The sequence below is a fragment of the Solanum dulcamara genome, chromosome 7 (genome assembly GCF_947179165.1).
Source record: "Solanum dulcamara chromosome 7, daSolDulc1.2, whole genome shotgun sequence".
Taxonomy (NCBI): domain Eukaryota; kingdom Viridiplantae; phylum Streptophyta; class Magnoliopsida; order Solanales; family Solanaceae; genus Solanum; species Solanum dulcamara.
The window spans coordinates 8,824,176-8,843,430 of record NC_077243.1 but is presented as its reverse complement, the minus strand read 5'-3'; the positions used below and the strand labels follow the sequence as shown (position 1 = coordinate 8,843,430).

Here is a 19,255-nt window from a genome sequence, read left to right as displayed (position 1 = left end):
CTGTATTGTATTTTAGCCAGCCTACTGGTGGAAAATTCCACAATACTCTTGCTACCTTCATCTTGGGACTGTAACCTTCCAATTCTTTAATCATATCTGGCCAATTACTAGGACATTTCATATTAGGCTTCCTCATTTGTATCATCATGAAAATATTCCTAGTAATATTATGAATAACTCTATGAATTGATGTCTTCTTTCCCTCATGCTTCATTCTATTCTTCCTTCTCCAAAGTTTTCATATTATAAAGCTAGGGATAGCTCTATAGTATGGTCCCATTCCCTTTTTAACATCTGTCTCCCACCATAGCATTATCACTTTCCTCAAGTGCAATACTTCAATGTTAACCTGCAAAAGAACAAAAATAGGACCAAGTCCTGTTAGCTAAAAAGGATCTTAGGAACACATGAGGAAGTGTCTCATGAGTAGGTTTTTCACAACACCAGCATCTAGATGGACCTTCCGGTCCTCATCTTCTCACTCTGTCATCTACAGGTAGTTTGAATTTCCATAATCTCTACCTTGTAAATGCCACTTTAAAAGGGATGCCTTTTGTCCAGATCCACTTGCAAATTTTGTTTTCTCCTTTTTTATGCCTTATAGCCAAGCTGATTTCACAGAAAAGGTTCTTTTATTATCCATCATCCATACTGGGCTTATCTGATTCAATCATTTGTTCAGGAGGTTGAATATTATGATTGATATACTCTACTAGCTCCTGTCGCAGTATATCATTCAAAACTTCTATGTCCCATTTTTCCCTCTTTATTAATTCATCAACTTTTTTGTAAATGTCTTTCCATTCATAGTCTTCTCCTGAGAAGGGGACAAGATTCAAAATTGATTGAAAAAATTGGTCCATTAATTGTTTATAGGTCACATTCAATACATGACGGTGACAAAGTAAAAGAAAAGCAACGCACCTAGCTTCAAAATATACTCCCTCCGTTCCATATTAGATAGATACTTTCTATTTTATATCGTGATTAAAAAATTATTAATAGATTGATTAACTTTATTATTTTGCCTTTTGCTCATATTAATTAGCCTTTTGAAAAAAGATATTTTTGAATCTTCAAAATTTGTTTAAACTTTCAGCGTATTAATTATAAGGGTAAAATAAGAAAATTTAATTAATTTTATCCAAATTTAATAAGTAATCAAGTTTTACGGGACAATTTTTTTTAATTAAATACTTATCTAATATGGAACGGAAGGAGTACCACGTAAGGTGGTTAGGCTAAGTTGACCAAAATAGGAGCACACACGTTTTGTTACTTTGATAGAATGATACAACGAATACATGATTTTGATGGATCATTAAATATGACACACCCAACATTAAGGTTTGACTGTAAATATCATCATCTAAATGAAGTGAAAGCTCGCTCACTTACTTATAAATCACCTTCTCTGGTTATAGTAAAAAGAATTTGAACACATTACACAAATTTAAATTTTATTTCTACCGTATGTATCGACGACAGTTGAAAGATTCATTTTTTTCCTGAACTTAAAAGTAACGTTTGAAATTTGAATAGGTATTTGATGAGTTGATTTTGTTAGATCATTACTTAATTAATAATTATTATTTTATTTTTTAATTAAAAAAATTATATCCCATTATTAGTTGAGTCACCAATCAATTTATATTTTTATTCGTAAAGATTATAAATTAGTTTTGGCGGAAGAAATAGTCCAACTAGATGAACACAACAGGGAGGTCAACAATGTGCCTAATATGCCTTATTTTTCTCCGCAAGCGGCGCAGTTAACTTAAAGGGAAAAACGAGATCTGTAGCTCAACTATCCAGTGAACAAGTCACTGGAACACTTGCCCCCCACCCTTTCATTTCTACTACACATTCTCCAACACATCACTACCTAGTAAAATTACACTATATTTTACTCTTTCCAGTTTCCCCTTTCATTTCTAGATATCCCCAAAATAAGACCTTAGCTGCAGACCCTCCCAAACACTTCAATGGATCCCACCCTCAAAAAGCAACCTAAACCTACCCCTTTCTCCGCCACTACAAACTCCAAGCCCCACCCCCCACCAGATCCCACCCTCTCCTACCCCACTGTCCAAAACATCTCTTCTCACTTCTCCAAGCTCTATGCAAATCACAAAATACTCAAATCTGGGCATAGACATCCTCCTCCTGTTGACACTCATTTGCAAGCCAAAACTCTGGCTGCTTCCACTGCTTTTGATTCCTCATGCTCTACTTTGACCAAGTCAAAGAGCCAACATGGGAGGAGATATGTGCAGAAGGATATTGATAAAGCTATTGTCTTGCAAGAAAAAGGTGAAATCAAGAAAATACCCAATAAGGAGGAGGAATTGAAGAAAGAGGTGGATGTGAAAAAGGCATTAGCCCTGTTATCCAAGAGCCAAGGTAGTGACCAGCTGAAGGGGTTTCAACAAAGGGGTGGAGAAAAGATCAAAAGGCCATCTTTTTCCTTATGTATGAATGGTGGAGGCAGGAGGAAATCATTATGCTGCTCACAGACTGAGTTGGCTGATTTTTTTTCTTGCAGTGGTGTGAAAGTTGTGTCTGTGGATATGCCACCCTTTATGCAGATTCATGCTGTGGATTTTGCAAGAAAGGCTCATGATAGCTTGGAAAAGTTCTCTTCTAAATCCCTTGGTTTTTCCCTCAAAAAGGTAAACACTTTAATGATTGTGCATTCTTTGGTGATTATTAGATTCGAGTTTTTCATTATTTTGTTAAAAATGAGTTTTCTTGATTTTTAGGAGTTTGATGGGGTCTATGGACCAGCATGGCACTGTATAGTAGGGACCAGTTTTGGCTCTTTTGTCACACATTCAGTTGGTGGTTTCATATATTTCTCCATGGATCACAAGCTATATGTACTCCTGTTCAAGACTACTGTACAAAAAGCTGAATCAAGTTGAAATCTTGAGGTGAAATTCCTTTTAGCATAGGGAAATTTTTGGAAAAAAGTTTGCCATCTCTATCTTTGTAGTTTTGTACATCAGCTTTGATTAAAAAAGAAGCAGCAATGGTAGTTCTATAGACCCTTTCCTCCCCTTAACTGTGCCCTTAAACACCCTCCAAAGAGGGAGTGTAGTGTAGTGTATTGATCATTGGAAAATTTGAGAAACAAATGTACACTATTATATTTTGTCCTCTGGCTCAGAAAGTAGATAAAATTATTTAATGGTGGTGTCCATGATGGAGTGATTGATGCTACAAGTAAATGGACCATCAATGGAGGTAAAGAGGAAAAGAGTTGTTCAATAGATTTTACCTATTTACTCTCTACTTTTACTGTACTGCCAGAAGATTTGGGGTGTTGCTATTTTAATGATTTGAAAGATACTGATGAAATTGTGTGTGTGAGTAGATCAACTGACTTTACTAACTTCAATTTTCATATCTTGTTGGTTCTGAAAAAGTTACTGAAAAGTTTCCACTTACCAATGAATGTGTTGGTACCCCTAATTGATTTTTGATGTACTGGAATCCAAAGCCAAAGGGAAAGAAATGATTTTTTTACAGGGTAAGTGTCACGACCCAAAAACTGAGGTCATGATGGCACACATTTCAAAATCCAATCTGATGTGTAACCCTAAAAATAAAACTCATACAAGACTCCCAAAGAGGAAAGTGATGCCACGATTTAAATAAAAAGAAGAAAAAAAACAATGAAGAAATTATCTCAAAACCTGGTGTCATAAGTATAAAGAGCATCTAATACAAGGTTCGAATCTGAAGATACAACATAAGTCTCTGAATGATACAAAAGACTGAAAAATAAAGATAGACTAGTGACGATCCGAATTCTGGGACCTCACCACTAATCTGAGAATACACAATCCGCTAGAATATTAACTGCCACGTGGGGTACCCCGACTAGTATCTGCATCAAAAAGGGACACAGAAGTAGGGGTGAGTACAATTCACATGTACTCAGTAGGTTTTAGTTGACTGGGTATAAGGAATTAATCAAACCTATGAAATAAACTAAGGAACGCATCCACCTGCATACAGAAAAGTCTCACTCCGGCATCGGTGCCGCCAATTTATATATATATTGACGCGAGTAAAGTAAATCCATAATAACAGCTCATAATCACAATTAACCAGATAATTCAAGCAACACAAATATCAATGCAATGCAATGCAATATGATGATGCAATGATGTGGTGGTACGGTGGAATCAAGACTGTCGCACAGACTGTCGTATACACCTGCTGAGCTGTGCTACCAAGCAAGGTACATGGGGGTCTTGCAGACCATATAACTCAATCACAATATCTCATTATCCTTGCCACCTCCTCGTGGTCAAGGGATCACAATGCATCCACTATCCTGCCGGAAAACTGCCTCGGTCAGGGACTCAAGATACAAAGGTTAGGATCACAATGCATCCACTACCCTGTCGGAAAACTGCCTCGGTCATGGACTCAAGATACAAAGGTTGGGATCACAATGCATCCACTACCCTGCCGGAAAACTGCCTCGATCAGGGACTCAAGATACAAAGGTTGGGATCACAATGCATCCACTACCCTGCCGGAAAACTGCCTCGGTCAAGGACTCAAGATACAAAGGTTGGGATCACAATGCATCCACTACCCTGCCGGAAAACTGCCTCGGTCAGGGACTCAAGATACAAAGGTTTAAAGGTGTTTCATTTTCTTTCTCAAAAGGAATTTCCATATTTCTCAACTTCCCATGTTTCATGATATGATGAATGAGGATGAATGCATCAAAACACATATGCATGGAAGTAATAATCAACTCACATGTGGTATAAGGTTCAAAGTTCTCAAAACTTAACCTACACATGATATTCACCCTCAATAAATAGTAACGGGAAGAACACACTTTCATTTAAATATTCACCCCTTTCTCAACAATATTTCAATACTCAAGTATGCTCAAAACCCCAACTCAATCTCTCAGGCGGCATCACAAGTCAAATAATATACTCAAGTCTCTCTCTTAGGCAAATCATAATTCACATGCTCTCAAAGCAAATAAGATAACAAATAAGGTCCCCACACGGGCTATGTAATACAAATAAACCCCGTCACGGCAACACATTAATAAATAAGCCTCCACACAGACATCACAATATATATAACATTCTCAACTCATACTACAACCCCATCCCAAAGTCTATAACATATGAATGACTAATTACCCCATCTCAATCTCAAAGAAAGATAGCCAAACCTACCTCAATTGTCGAAACCGCACTCGAATACCTCCACCGGACAAGCAACTCTCGAATTCAGCGCCCGGAATGACAACCCACTATCAACAATGAAACATACACGTCACAAGGAGTCCAATGACACCCATATTGATAGGTTTCGGAACCGGGGGTAAAATAGTCCAAAAATTAACTATTTTCGAAAAGGGTCAAATCTGGAAATTTATTGAACAATCCCATTCTATTGGTAATAAGGAACTCATGGTTGAAAAACTCATAAAAATAGAGCTCAAAACGAGTTGAAAATCACAATTTTCCTTAAATTCGGATTAGGGAAGAAACAAGGATTTTTGGGGTTTGAAACTAAAATTTAAGAGTTAAAATCGTCAAAAACTTAATGAAAAAGGAAGGTTTTAGGTCAAAAATCACTTACCCAACACTTTGCCTCGAAAATCTCTTCTCAAATCACCTCAAGGAGTTCAAGAACTCAAACAAATGATGAAAACTATTGAAATGGGAAGAAAGGGGCATTTTCTGCCCAAAAAGTTACTGTTCACGCGTGTTACTGTTCACGCGTGTTACTGTTCACGCGTTTTTGTACAAATTTTTGAAAATCACCCTCAAGGTCATTACAGTAAGGGTTGATCAGTTCCATTTACTACTGTATTCCCTGTTACTTGTATGATGAAACTGGAAATCATACAAGGGATTCTGTGAAATTCAAATTTCCTTTTAGCTCATCCAAGTTGTGCATGCTGGCTCATCTTCTTCTTGCATCAGCTTTGTAAAAACTATGTTGGACTATCAGTGTATTTGTATTATAGTATGTAGTTTCCTAAATCCAAAATGGGCTGATTGTGGTGTACAACACACCCTCTTACCTTTTTCCCAGAAGCTAAAAGAAAGTTTTACTTCAAGAGCAAAATAGTATAAGGAAAAATTATGGGATGTGGCAAACAATTAGATTGTATTTACAATACATAGTTACAATTTCAAAAAATTATGAAACGCAGATACATCTTGGGTTTTGCAGCAAACATACTATACATTCACGCTGATACAACTCTTTCGTGTGTTTTAGTTGATACAATCGACCAATTGATACCTGCTTGATACAGCTGATACTTGTCGTTTGAATATAACTCTTTCGCTGATACCTTCCCGATACAACAACTGTAGCTACACTTTGTAATTATACTCTAAACTATAGCTATTTATGAAATCTTTTCGAGATAGAAGGTCCAATGGATGGCCCAAATCAAAAATTCGCATTGGCATTCATGTACAAACGTAACAGAGCTCTGAGGGGGAAATAAAATCAGGAATCAGGATATCAATTTTCCTGTTTCTTTGTTTTTCTTTATCCTCTTCCCAGTCCAATACTTTTATTCTGACGTACCATTGTGACAAATAAGACTTCATTTTTTGGTCAAGCAATAGGAATATTTTTACCCTTGAAACACCAGTTAGTAATTAGGTACACCCTCCGTTTCTATTTATTTATCAAATATTTTCTAATTTGATTTTGCTTTTTATTTATCAATTTTAACAAATCAAGAAAGGACAATTTTTTTCTTCCTATTATACCCTCAATATATTAACATTGAGTTAATGTCTTTGAAATATATAGTGAGTAAATATGTTTAAAACTCTATCAATTAACAGGGGTAAAATGGTAAAGTCACTATACCAATCATTGTTTTTTTAATAGGTGTGTAAATCAAAATTTGACAAGTAAATAGGAACGGAGGGAGTATATGATTAAATGTAAATAATGTAATATGATGACGGAAAGACATTTTGTTAAATCTAAACCAGGAATACATCCAGCAGAATAAAGAATCGGATTGGTCATCTTATTTGGATGAAAAACTTGTAGTGCGAAGCTACCATGCTGGATTGTGACAGGCAACTTCTAAGTTAGAATCCAGTCTAGAAACAATGCATGCTTTGGAGATGACCGAACAAAATGGATATTGGGATGTTGAGTTAAAATAAAACTTGCCTCAAAGCTTACCACAAAAACCATGCTATCACGCTTAACACAGAAGAGGACATACAAAATCATCCTCGTAGGGAAATAGTTGAAGATTGCAAATACTTGTTGAAAGTCATCAAGACGGATATTACACCCATCTGGAAAGAGGCAAACAAATGCGTGAACTTATTGGCAAATGAAGAGCATAAATATGAAGAAGATATGCTTGTAAGCAATGATGCGATTAAAGAAATTGAGTTTTTGCTCTTGGTTTATCTAAGCAACGTAGCTTATGAAAGATGTCAGCATTTACTATTGGAAGGATTACACAAATCATAAAATTAAGAGTTAATTATATTCTATTCCTACTTTTTTACAAAATTACAAAAATCTCTTAAATTTGGTGGAATCCGGATACATCCCAAAAATTTCTGATACATCGTGTAGAGTGATGTATCCGAAAATAGGAGAGAGTAAAGATTTTTGTAATTCTTTCAAATAATAGGAAATTTTAAAGAATATCGTAAAATAAGTTGTGTATTTAAGTCATTTTTCCTTTTCTAGTTAGTCTTTCCCGATGCACCCAAAGAGGAAGAAAAACAAATTCTAATAACCTTTGTCATAATCATTATGATCATAACGTCGCTTTGGCCGAGTGGTTAAGGCGTGTGCCTGCTAAGTACATGGGGTTTCCCCGCGAGAGTTCGAATCTCTCAGGCGACGTTAGTAATATTTTTTTAAAAAAATAATTAATTCTATGCATACTTTTTCTCTTCACCTGAGACAACTCAAAATATTATATTGAATAAAACTGGGAAAATGGGAATAACAAAGTGATCGTGATAGAGATTAATTATTTACTAATTATTTTTGCTCTGCCAATATGGCAGTGTGACGCTAAATCGTTTTTTTCTTCTCCAATAAACAAAATTTCCAATTAATGTTAGGTTGCTGAATATTTTCTGCAAAACAACTTATGGAAAATTGATAATAATGTTAAGAAACTTGATAATGTTTTGATAAAACATTAGTATGAAAATTAATACTAATGATATTGCCTCAATGTTGGTTGGAACAAGCATATGTGTACAACCTGCCAATGGTGGATCCAAAATTTTCACTCAATGGTTCAAAAATCAAAATATAAATATCTCACCCAGCAAGAATTGAACCTACAAATTGGTGATAGTATTTGCGACCCAAGTTGTGCAGTCTAGTACCATTGGTGTATAGAAAATCTACCTTATATATATAATATAATTTTTTGACAAAGAGGTTCGAGTGAACCCACTGACAACCACATGTACAACCTGCCAATGGTGCATGCCTTGGATTGCTAGGTATAATGCAATTATAAATAACCTTTTTATTTTTAACTTTTTTCTCTAACCAAACATCACAAAATAACTTATTCATAAAAATATTTTCCAGCAGACGACCAATCGCGCACACAGAATAAAAATGGGCTAAATTTGAAATGAGAAAGGGACTTGACAAACTTAAAGAAGAGAAACGTTTTGTGGCCTCGTAGATTCAGTGCCATCGAAACATGTTTATAATTCTCTGTGTTAATAATAATTTAGAATATGAAATTTTATTGGCGGATCCAGAATTTTACTAAGTAATTTAAAATATAAAAAAATAATCATAAAAAAAAGCAATGAATTTATCATTTACTATATATACGGAAAAAAAAAAAAGATCTTGTGTTGGTTTTAAACCAACCAAATCGACCCCCAACATAAGAAGTGCCATGAAGTAACTTTTTTTTACCTATTTAAAAAGTTGTTTGGCAAATGATGAGCAAAGAAAAAATATTTGACTTAGAAATGATAAAAATGTAGGTAATATAAAAATGAATAGAAGCCTGCAAGGGCATGGCTGATTGGTTGGGAAGTGGGTCTCTATGTGGGAGACTTGGCACTGAATCCAGCCTACGTTTGCTACTCAACTATGAGCTTGTCGCAATAGGCTTGTTTAGTGTGATTTACATTCCCTATATGAGTTACCACAAAGTCATCACCATATAGTGCTCACCCGAAGAACAGAAATTGTGGATTTTTCTAAGGGATTCCAAAATAAATAAATAAATAGAGAAAGTAAAAATAAAAGGATTTCATAGATTGAAAATTTTGACTTTTTTTTTACTTAGAAGTTAGGCCTTATAAATTATTAATTCTAAGAATGAGTACTGAAATGAAGCACAAAATATTGTGGTGGAATAAGTAGGATCCTATGTGTATCATGCACTAAATATAAAACAAACAAACGGATACTAAAATGAGTATATAATCGAGAATGTCGAACTCAAATAACTAAATTTCTATTTAAACTAAATTTCTCGGTAACACACAATCATAATGAAAACATAATTCTGATTTGATCGCTTGTTGATCGTTAATCCATGTTCACTTTGGACCTAGCTTTGCACCGAGGGAAGGTCAGCATCATGATTTAAAAAATTGAGGTTTTAAACTTTTTTGAAGGCCACTTTGTGAGTTATGTCTTGCTTAATTTAGAAAATAGTACGTAATTAAAATGCGTGTCCAATTCGGCTCGAGAAACCTTTAGAATAGTGATTTGAAAATATGTTACTTTATCATGCACTAATAATTGTACCTCATTTTCAGCAAGAGTGGTTCGATTTTGAAATTTAAAATTTTTCAAAGAATATTGAGCAAATTTAAGAAATAATACTTTCTTCTTTCATTTTAACTTGTTACTATTGATTTGACACCATTCTTGAGGATCAATAAAATAAAATAATAATTTTATTATATTGCTCTTTAAATAGAATAACTTTAATATTTTAAAAAATTAATATAGTGAATCATCTCTTCATTTTGCAAATTGGACAAGTGAAAAAGACATATATTTTTGGGTTAAGTAATAATTTACCCGTGACTACATTTGACTGTCATAAAGTTGATGCCACTGTAACCTACCATATATGGAATGTGTAAACAGTCATAACTGATGAACATACGAATTAGGCCATACATATATACAACCAATGAAAATTCGACATTTCTCAAAAATCAAAAGTAAATTGGTAAAGATAAACAAATCAATTCCCATCGATCAAAGTTTTGTCCATGTTGTCTTCCATGATTTTATAATGTTCCATATTCCAATCTTGATGTAACAGCGGTTTACAAAAAAAAAAAATTGAACGAAAAGAATATTATACATTACAAATACATTAAAAAGATACTCTAATATAAAATAAATTTTAGCATATGTGTCACTTTCGAATTGGGCGAAGGGGGAGTTGTAAAAAGTCACTATACCAAATCATTTGATTTAGGGCACATTTTAAATACCCAAAGGGAGAAAGTAGTACAAAGGAATTTGGAAGGAGTTGGTCACTTTCATGCATAACGACCCAAACGTACGGCGTTAGGGATGGATAAAATTTCTCCACTCCTAATTGACGTTTTGAGTTTGAATTTCAAGAATAGAAAAGTAAGTTCAAATAAAATTTAATGACCCTATATATACATGTGAATATGAATTGTTGGGATTTTTATGACCACTTCATGTTAATACCAGTAATAATTAGGTCCATAATCAAATATTTACATGCAATGACTTGGCAAAAACTATTGAATTTACTTGAATTTGTAATCGAGCCTCTAAATTCGCCTATGACTTAGACCAACTATGAATATCAAATACCAGATGATTATTCCGGAAACAAAAAAAGTTCCTTGAAAATTGTGAGTAGTTATATTATAGTATATAATAATGTAGAGAAGGAACTATCAAAGGCACATGCAAGTAATACTATCTTAGGAATGGTTCGAAGTGAGCTTTCGAGTGGCTTGTTTTTTGCTTCACTTTGAACTGTCTGGGTAAGCAAGAAAAATTTGGCAAAAGAGAGAAACAGAATTCTACTTACATACTTAAAAGAGGGAGGTTAGGCCAATTTGCTGAATCATGAAAGCTTCTTGCAACTGTAATTGCTAAGACAAATTAGGGTTTTGTATTAATCATGTGGCCCCAAATTAATCCATCTGTCTAATACCAAACTATGATTTCTTTTTAACGCATATTTATCATTAATTATCCAAACCTATTAAGAGTACTTGTGTTTTTTCTTTGTTTGTTAACTAACACATACATTTTAGTGACGCTAGTAAGGCATGTGGTTGCTCGTCAAACATAATTATAGTAACTAATCAAATATATAGAATAATAAGATAGTTATGTATACAATTTATATGTTATATGTATACTCTCTCCGTCTCATTTTGGTTGTCATGTTGTGTTTTTCAAAAGTCAATTTAACTAATTTTCAAAGCTATTGTAATACTCTCTCACCACCTCGAAGGAGGGTAAGAAAAGAAGAAGGAAAAAGTTATTCACACTCAAAATTTTGTATTAATATAATAAATACAAGATATGTGTGTTTACATTAGCAGTTAATTAATTCTCATTTATGTAAATCAATTCACACTTTTACCTTTTTTTCCATTTAACCGTAGTTAAACATTCGAATATGAGTAAGTTTTTTTCTAGAATGAGTTGTTGAATATTGATAAACGACTTTATCCACCAAATCGAGTAAGAGTGCCTGTGGTTCGATTTTAGGGTAAAATCAAAGTCAAATTAATTTTGTTGGTTTAAAATTAATAAAACTAAATCAAATCAGATATGTTTATATCTATTTTCATTTTTTAAAAATTTTATTATATTGCTCTCTTTTTTTCTTTCTATAATTAAAAAAAAATCCCATCCTTTTTCTAATTTATTATCGACCATTTATTTATTGTGGTGTCTATAATTTTTTGGATTATAAAGAAATATCTATAAAATCTATAAATTTTAATCAAGCAAATTAGAGTAATAAACTTGATAAGAAATACAAAAAATATATTTAGATAAATCTCATAGCTATTTTCTTGAATAGATGAATTTGGATTCGTGACTTTCATTTAGTAAATGAGCTTAAAGTGTAAAGTTCATTATCCATTTGAGATAAATAAAATTTTCATGAAAAAGTATTGCAAAATATTTAAAATTATTTATAAAAAATAATACTATATACATAATTATACATAATTAGTCTTTGTGTTGTACTTACTTTTTCTTTCCCATTTTGGAGTTTCAAACCAAAGCAGCAAGTTCCTTGGGATTCCATCCTGCCCTAAGTTTTAATAATTGTGTTTACTTTCTCCTTTGTACTAACAATTATTGGTGTGTCTCTAGCCTTGATCCAATTAAATTGCCCATTAAAAAATTCACAAGTTAAAATGATGAATGAATTTTCATGTCGGAATTTGAGGTGAAACTGATTTTTGAATTTATTAATATAAATAAAATTTACTGAATCAAAATTATATATTTATTTTATTATTAAAGTGATGGAAAAATTATTTTTTTTTCTATGATATTTAGAACCGAAACATCTTATTTGAGCAAAAAGATATACTTATCTCTCCGTCGTAGGAAAAGGAAAATTGCGTCAGTCAAACACTCTGGAGGGAACATAGTTGAATTTAATATAGTAATATAGGGAGCATTGCACATCTGTAAATCACGACGCCATTTTTATACTGCTGCTTAATCTGCAATTTGTAAGGCGTGTGATCCCAAAAATAATCCAGATTAATAAAACATTAATCCCCACGCGCCCATTATTAAGCACTCGATTCTCCTCCAATCCCAAATTTAAAAAATACTCCGCGAAAACCACGTGGCGCCCTATATATGCGAGTACATAACACAGCCTAAACCAGCGAATTGTTTTCATTTCTCATCCCGACAAAGCCTTTTAGATCTTCCCACAATACCTCCTCACTCTTTCACTCCATTTTTTTTAGCTTGCTTAATTTTACGTGCTAAATTGCGCCTAGGGGTACAGTGCGCACTTCATCTTCCTCCCTCTCTACCTCACATCACAGTAGTCTCTGTCTCTCTAATGGCTTTCACTTTCACTTTCACTCTATAATAATAAACCCAAACATTTTCAAATCATACTCATTTTACACTTTCTCTCTTCTCTCCATAATCACCTAGGGTTTTTTCAATTAGTGTTAAATAAAATTCACACTAATCCTTCTTATTTATGGTTTGTATATAATTGTGAATTGTTCAAATGGATCCACCTATTATTAATGAAGGTTCATTCTCAGCGGCAAATCCTTCTTCTTACAGCTTAGCTGAGATTTGGCCCTTTTCCGCCTCGGCAAATGGTGGAGGCAACGGAGGCCTTGGTGGAGGAGGACTGGGTCTTAGAATGAGTAGCTTTACGGGTTTATTAGAAGCGGCTGCAAACTCCATTAATGAATCTACTCTGACGGAGCAGAGCGGAAGAACCGGCGGCGGCGGCGGAACTGCTGATGGTGGTGGTGGAGGTAATGTTGGTGTAAGGAAGAGGATTATGAATTCGGAGGATGATTTTTCTAAGTTTGTCTCTACTAGTGATGCCAATGATTTGGTAATTATACTAACTTTATTTTTTAAATTCCCTATGTGAATAGATTACTGTTGATTTGACGTTGGAAGTTGTTGAATTATAATTTTTCCATGTCAATTATGTATTTTGTTCTCTTAATTCTCTGCGTTCATCCTAATTGGTGATGAATTATAGATCCTTAAGCTATTGATGTTTGTCAAATCAAACATGTACTAAAAAACAAATCTTTGAGGTGTAAGTTCATGATGTATGTGCTAATTGGTTATTTGCTTTGTGAACAATTTTAAATCGAATCAACTTTTGATTTCATAACTCGACTTCTGAGTCTTCAGGTAACGAATTCTCATCTTGATATAGTTTTTTTCAGATTTAATGAAGCAACTTATTGATATTCATATTAATTTGAATTATGTTCAGGATGGTTCAGTAGCCAAACGGCTGAAATCATCCCAATCTAAAGAAGAAAATGGTGCTTCAAAGATAGAAGCAGAATCCAGTTCCCAGACGGCTAACAAGGGGACTGAACAAAGTAGTAAACCAGAGCCACCAAAGGATTACATCCACGTACGGGCAAGAAGGGGCCAAGCTACTGATAGCCACAGTTTAGCAGAGAGGGTACTGCCTTCCCCAAACTTCATGAACTTTTAACAGTGCAAATATTTCTTGACAGTGACTGAGCAGAATCTTAATTTATCAGGCCAGGAGAGAAAAGATCAGTGAGAGGATGAAAATTCTGCAAGATTTGGTTCCTGGTTGTAATAAGGTCAGTTCTTGAGCTTATGGGCTATATTAGAACTAGTGGTGAATATTATAACAACGCATTTTTAATATATCTACAGAGGGGAACCTACGTCAATAATTTGTGTACTCTGTTAGATTGAATGCATTTTCCATGTACAATTTGCAATTATTTTTTTTGCAAGATTTAGTTGTAACTTTTTTACAGGTCATTGGAAAAGCGCTTGTTCTTGATGAAATCATAAATTATATCCAGTCACTACAGCGTCAAGTGGAGGTAGTTCCTCATCTTCCCTGTATTAAAGTTGTCCTTTTTAGCAACTCAAAGTCATAATTCATCCACTTTGCTTTGATTCAACTTTCCAGTTCTTGTCCATGAAGCTTGAAGCAGTCAATTCAAGGATGAACCACCCTATAGAAACCTTTCCTTCAAAAGATGTAAGTTATTTGGTGTCCTTTATGATTTGTTTTCCTTATCTAAGAAACCTGGCAGATGGAATCTGATTTTCAAATTCAAAAAAAAAAACCTGGTAAATGGATTCTGATTTATGTTGATCTAACACACAGTATGTTTCAGCCTTCAAATTTCGAAGTTAATTATTGATTGAGAGATAAAAATTTGGTGGATATTCTTTATCTGTTTTTTTGTTCAATTTATATATTGTAGATTTGTTGGGGGAGGTTGAGATGATAAATTTCAGAACCAAAACTTTTCACAATAATAGATACGTTTCACTGCACACTTAGTATATCATATTTGCTCCTGGCTGCAGTTGAAAATCCCTATCACCCAAAGGCTCTCGATCTAGAAGTTTAAGAAGTTTCAAGCACCATGGTCATGATAAATTATGTGAAAGTCTTTCTCAACAAAAAAAGAGAGGAGAAATTATGTGATAATCAAATAAAGTAATTGAATTTGTTGATATTGATATCTTCCTCAAGCATCTGAAGAATGCTCGACCTCTGTGCAACCATATTCTCGAAAGAAATATGATGCTCTCTTTCTGGTCCATGTACGAGCATGTGTGGAAACAACGAAAGATTGTGCTTTCTTTTGATTTGGACCTTTGTCATGTACCAATTTGCCATTAAACTGACCCTAATCAGTTATCTTGAGGTAGTGTCAACAGAAAGTCACCTGCAATAGTGTCTGGAGCATTCTACGTCCAATTTCATTTCTAAGGAAGCTTGTACTTTAAATTAAGGTTCATTCGGTACAAAGTTCCACTTCTTGGTTGATTGGATAACAGCTGAAACTCTTTTTGATAAGTAAACAAGGAATGTCATTTTTTGAGGGGGCACTTCCGGGAATCAAACTTGAGAGCTCTCAGACCCCAAGCAAGAATGATACGACTAGACCAAAGGCCGAGCCCTAATACGGTACAAAGGTGTGCTTTAGCTAATGATCCAATCAAAGGAATAACTGGAACTAGAGTACGTTCTGCCCTTACATTGTAAAAGTAAGGTTTAAGCTATAGACCTAGATACGTAAGAGTGATAGCAGCTGAGACTTTTCTCTGGATTGCATATGGTATCTGTTCGCATTAGTTTAATTTCCGATAAATGTACCCGTGGTGACCACTTTTTTCTTTGCATGTGTTCTTTTTTTACCTTATCTTTTTGGGTCGGGGGGAATTGGTCTGGAAGTTTATCACAGTTCTTTTGCTACCCAATCCTGTCTTCACAGTGATGATGTTTACGGGTAAGTATTGAAAGTGAAATTACAGCTTTTTGCAGCATTGCTAGATCTACGCTTTACCATGTGAAATTAAATGATGTGATATTTAGGAGAGATGTAGACATTTTCCAATAAACTCCATGCTATCTGGCTCCACAATAAAGTCTATGACGTACTTACTATACTTTTTTTTCCCCACTTTCCAACTTTCACTTTCCCAAGTTCTCTATTCCTCTCAATCTTTTGATTTGTTATGTATGATTTTACCTAGTTGATTATTTAGATAGGTGTGGATATTGACTACATGATTTTTCTTCTCAACCACGGTCTGCTGTACTCGTGTGTGTGCGCACCATCTTGAATCAATATCAAGTTAAACTCTGAAATACTCAATATTCATTGCAACACAATCTGGTTTTTGATTCTTTTCATGTTTTTGTAAGTATAATTTGGATGGAAAGCTCGTCACCACTTTATTGATTTCTGGGGTCCTCTACTGATCTTTCAGTTAGCACCATCAGCATTTGATGCCACTGGAATGATTGTCGGCGCACAAGCACCGAGAGAATATGCTCAAGGGGCACAATCCGAGTGGCTCCATATGCAGGTTGGCAGCAGCTTTGACAGAGCAACATGACAGATACCCTAATGAATTGGAACATAGTTATTCAGGAACATTAGCCTTCCAATTCATCATGTTGTCTTTTAGGGAACCTTTGCATTGGATCCTGCAACTGTGTTCCACTATAGAAGAAGCATTCTTAAATGTGTAATCATAATCACCATCATTTCCAGTAGAATTGTCTGTATTATCTTTGTATGATCAAGGTCTTCTAACTAAAGTGTACTTGTACTATGTTGTATTGGTATAAAAAATAGACTACGACAGACATCGTTGCACTAGAGGCATCTGCCTTTCCGTTCCAAACGCTATGAACATAATTCAATCTTGCTCAAACGACAGAACAAAATAAATAAGACAGCAAAATTTAAATGAGCAACATATGAAAAATGACCTGAAGCCGGTAAGTGGTTATATTTGTATTTGTAAAGATTGCGCAATAAATCATATGAAGAAAAGCAGAGGTTTGGCAGATTCTTCTACTTTATAGCTGTGGGTCTGGAGTAGCCAAACTACCACCCAGTTAGAGAGATCTAAAACTCGATGGGTCTACAACAATTTTTGCTTCACTAGGTAATGTTTCAGTCAGTTTAGCAATTATTAATAGGCTTCGGGTATATGTCTATTCTGACTTTTCTTTTGTCCCATTTTTGCAATTTTCTGTTCTTTTTACTCATTGCTCTATGCTCTAGGTAATGAATGTGCAAGAGTTTCAAGGCATTTGCGTAATTGCATTGTCTCCGTGCTCTAGCACACTAATTCAATGTCATCATCTGGATCAGAGACTTAAAAAGAAGGTTCCCATCACAAGAAAGGCATAAGTAATGGACCATAGGCTATATCGTTGCAAGATTTGTGGCCGAGTCAAATTGCCACATTTTCTTTTGCTGAATCATTATGACACGAGATGAATTTAAATGGACAAACATGGTCAATGAGGATTGATATAGTCGTCTCCAACTTGTTTGGTAGTTAATAGTTGTACTTTTTTTGTTAGAAGCTCAAAAATCAATCTAATTTTATTGGTCAAACACAAACGGCTACTCGTCAAAACTATATTTCTGGAGAACACTTTTTAAAAAAACACATTTCAAAAAGGGTTGATTTAAAAATGGAGTTTTTCGATTTTCTATTTTTAAACACTTTTGAAATATATTGATTTTAGAATGAACACTTTTCAAAATAAGTTGATTTTAGAATGAAGTTTCTCGATTTTCTTTTTTCAAGAAAAACAGACACTTTTGGGAAAGAAAAATTTTCATAGTAAGTTGATTTTAGAATGAAATTTTTTGATATTTTTTTTGCGCAAAATGACAGCTGTGGGATTTGAACCCACGCCCTTTCGGACCAGAGCCTAAATCTGGCGCCTTAGACCACTCGGCCAAACTGTCATGTTCAGATTTTCGCAACACATACTATATATATCAAATATATGGTGAAAAACAGCACGACTCTTATTTGTATGACTGCAAAAAACAGAATCATTTGAGTACCCAAATATGAAAAAATAAGAATTCTTGTTGCCCCTCTGCATTATTGATTATTACACAATACATACCTGGATATCTATGTACCAGATGAAAATATGGACAAACACACAAATAAACCTGAGAACACAAATTTATTTTTTAGGCTTTTATTTTCCATTCTGTTTTTCAGCTGTTATAGTTTCAAGCACCAAATTTGGCTTTGATGCCATCAATCACACTTGCTTCAACTTGGAAAGCCTTAGTCAACACATCATCAGGAATTGGTGGCGTAGAAGCAAATAGTGTAGTTGGAAGGACTACTGCCCCTGGCAAATGACTGTTAAAAGCTGTGATTGTCATTGCCTTCTCCTTTCCAACATTCATTTGGAAATGTACTAGTCCTCGGGGTACCACAAACATCTGCCCTACAGTTAATACTTTGGAATATAACACGTTGTCCGTTGTCAGGAATCCAACGTAGAGTTTCCCCTTAATGACTACTCCGGACTCAGTTGCACGAGGGTGTGAATGGGGTGGATTTAGCCCTCCTGGGGCATAGTCAACTCGATTCATTGAGAGACCTAGCGTGTTCAACCCTGGGAAAGCAAGAACGTTTCCCAGGGTCGCGCTGAATCCAAATACATTGTCCGTGTTTCCCTCTTTGGTTAGGCCATCAAAGAAGAAATCATCCGAAGTAACTTGGGAAGCAGGCTTGCAAGGAAAGCCGTTAAGAGATGTTGATGTATAGTTCAGAATTGCAACGCAGAAATCCTGCAGGGGATCAGGATCTGCACAATGAGAAGGAAATGGTAAGACTACCAGAATAACCAACAAGAACGTCAAACGAGTAGCCATTGAATGATCAAACTTAAAATTTAAAGAATAGTGTATGCAGTGCAATGTACTAATGGCACAGTAGTTCAAGGGCTATTTCTATTTATTTGTCAAGCCACCCTTGGTGACATCTTATCTGCAAGAAAGCAACATGCTAAAATCAAATCATATATACATAAAGAAAAGAAGTTTAGTTGAGGTTAGTTAGCCATTTTGACAATAGAAAAATGCAATGTCTCAACTTCAGGAAATAGTCAATCAAATTGTTAGTAAATTAAACTTAGGGATTATGACCTCTGTGAATTGTTGTACCATTTGTC

The 19,255-nt window shown here is 34.6% G+C and overlaps 3 protein-coding genes and 2 non-coding genes across 5 annotated transcripts; 3 read left to right on the top strand and 2 right to left on the bottom strand.

Moving 5' to 3' along the window:
* Nucleotides 1-1,665: 1,665 nt before the first annotated feature.
* LOC129895425 (uncharacterized) lies at nt 1,666-3,360 on the top strand. Its single transcript, XM_055971141.1, has 2 exons — nt 1,666-2,672; nt 2,763-3,360. The coding sequence occupies exons 1-2, from the start codon at nt 1,986-1,988 to the stop codon at nt 2,922-2,924; spliced, it is 849 nt and encodes a 282-aa protein (XP_055827116.1). The 5' UTR covers nt 1,666-1,985; the 3' UTR covers nt 2,925-3,360.
* A 4,454-nt stretch (nt 3,361-7,814) lies between these two features.
* On the top strand, nt 7,815-7,896 carry TRNAS-GCU (transfer RNA serine (anticodon GCU)). Its single transcript has one exon. It is a non-coding gene; the product is annotated as a tRNA-Ser (tRNA).
* A 5,039-nt stretch (nt 7,897-12,935) lies between these two features.
* On the top strand, nt 12,936-16,898 carry LOC129896437 (transcription factor BHLH089-like). Its single transcript, XM_055972339.1, has 6 exons — nt 12,936-13,615; nt 14,012-14,209; nt 14,292-14,357; nt 14,541-14,609; nt 14,699-14,770; nt 16,519-16,898. Exons 1-6 carry the CDS (start codon nt 13,274-13,276, stop codon nt 16,645-16,647), a joined length of 876 nt encoding a protein of 291 aa, XP_055828314.1. The 5' UTR covers nt 12,936-13,273; the 3' UTR covers nt 16,648-16,898.
* A 1,045-nt stretch (nt 16,899-17,943) lies between these two features.
* TRNAL-UAG (transfer RNA leucine (anticodon UAG)) lies at nt 17,944-18,023 on the bottom strand. Its single transcript has one exon. It is a non-coding gene; the product is annotated as a tRNA-Leu (tRNA).
* A 108-nt stretch (nt 18,024-18,131) lies between these two features.
* Nucleotides 18,132-19,073, bottom strand: LOC129895204 (germin-like protein subfamily T member 2). Its single transcript, XM_055970885.1, has one exon. The coding sequence runs from the start codon at nt 18,954-18,956 to the stop codon at nt 18,303-18,305; it is 654 nt and encodes a 217-aa protein (XP_055826860.1). The 5' UTR covers nt 18,957-19,073; the 3' UTR covers nt 18,132-18,302.
* Between the last annotated feature and the right edge of the window lie 182 nt (nt 19,074-19,255).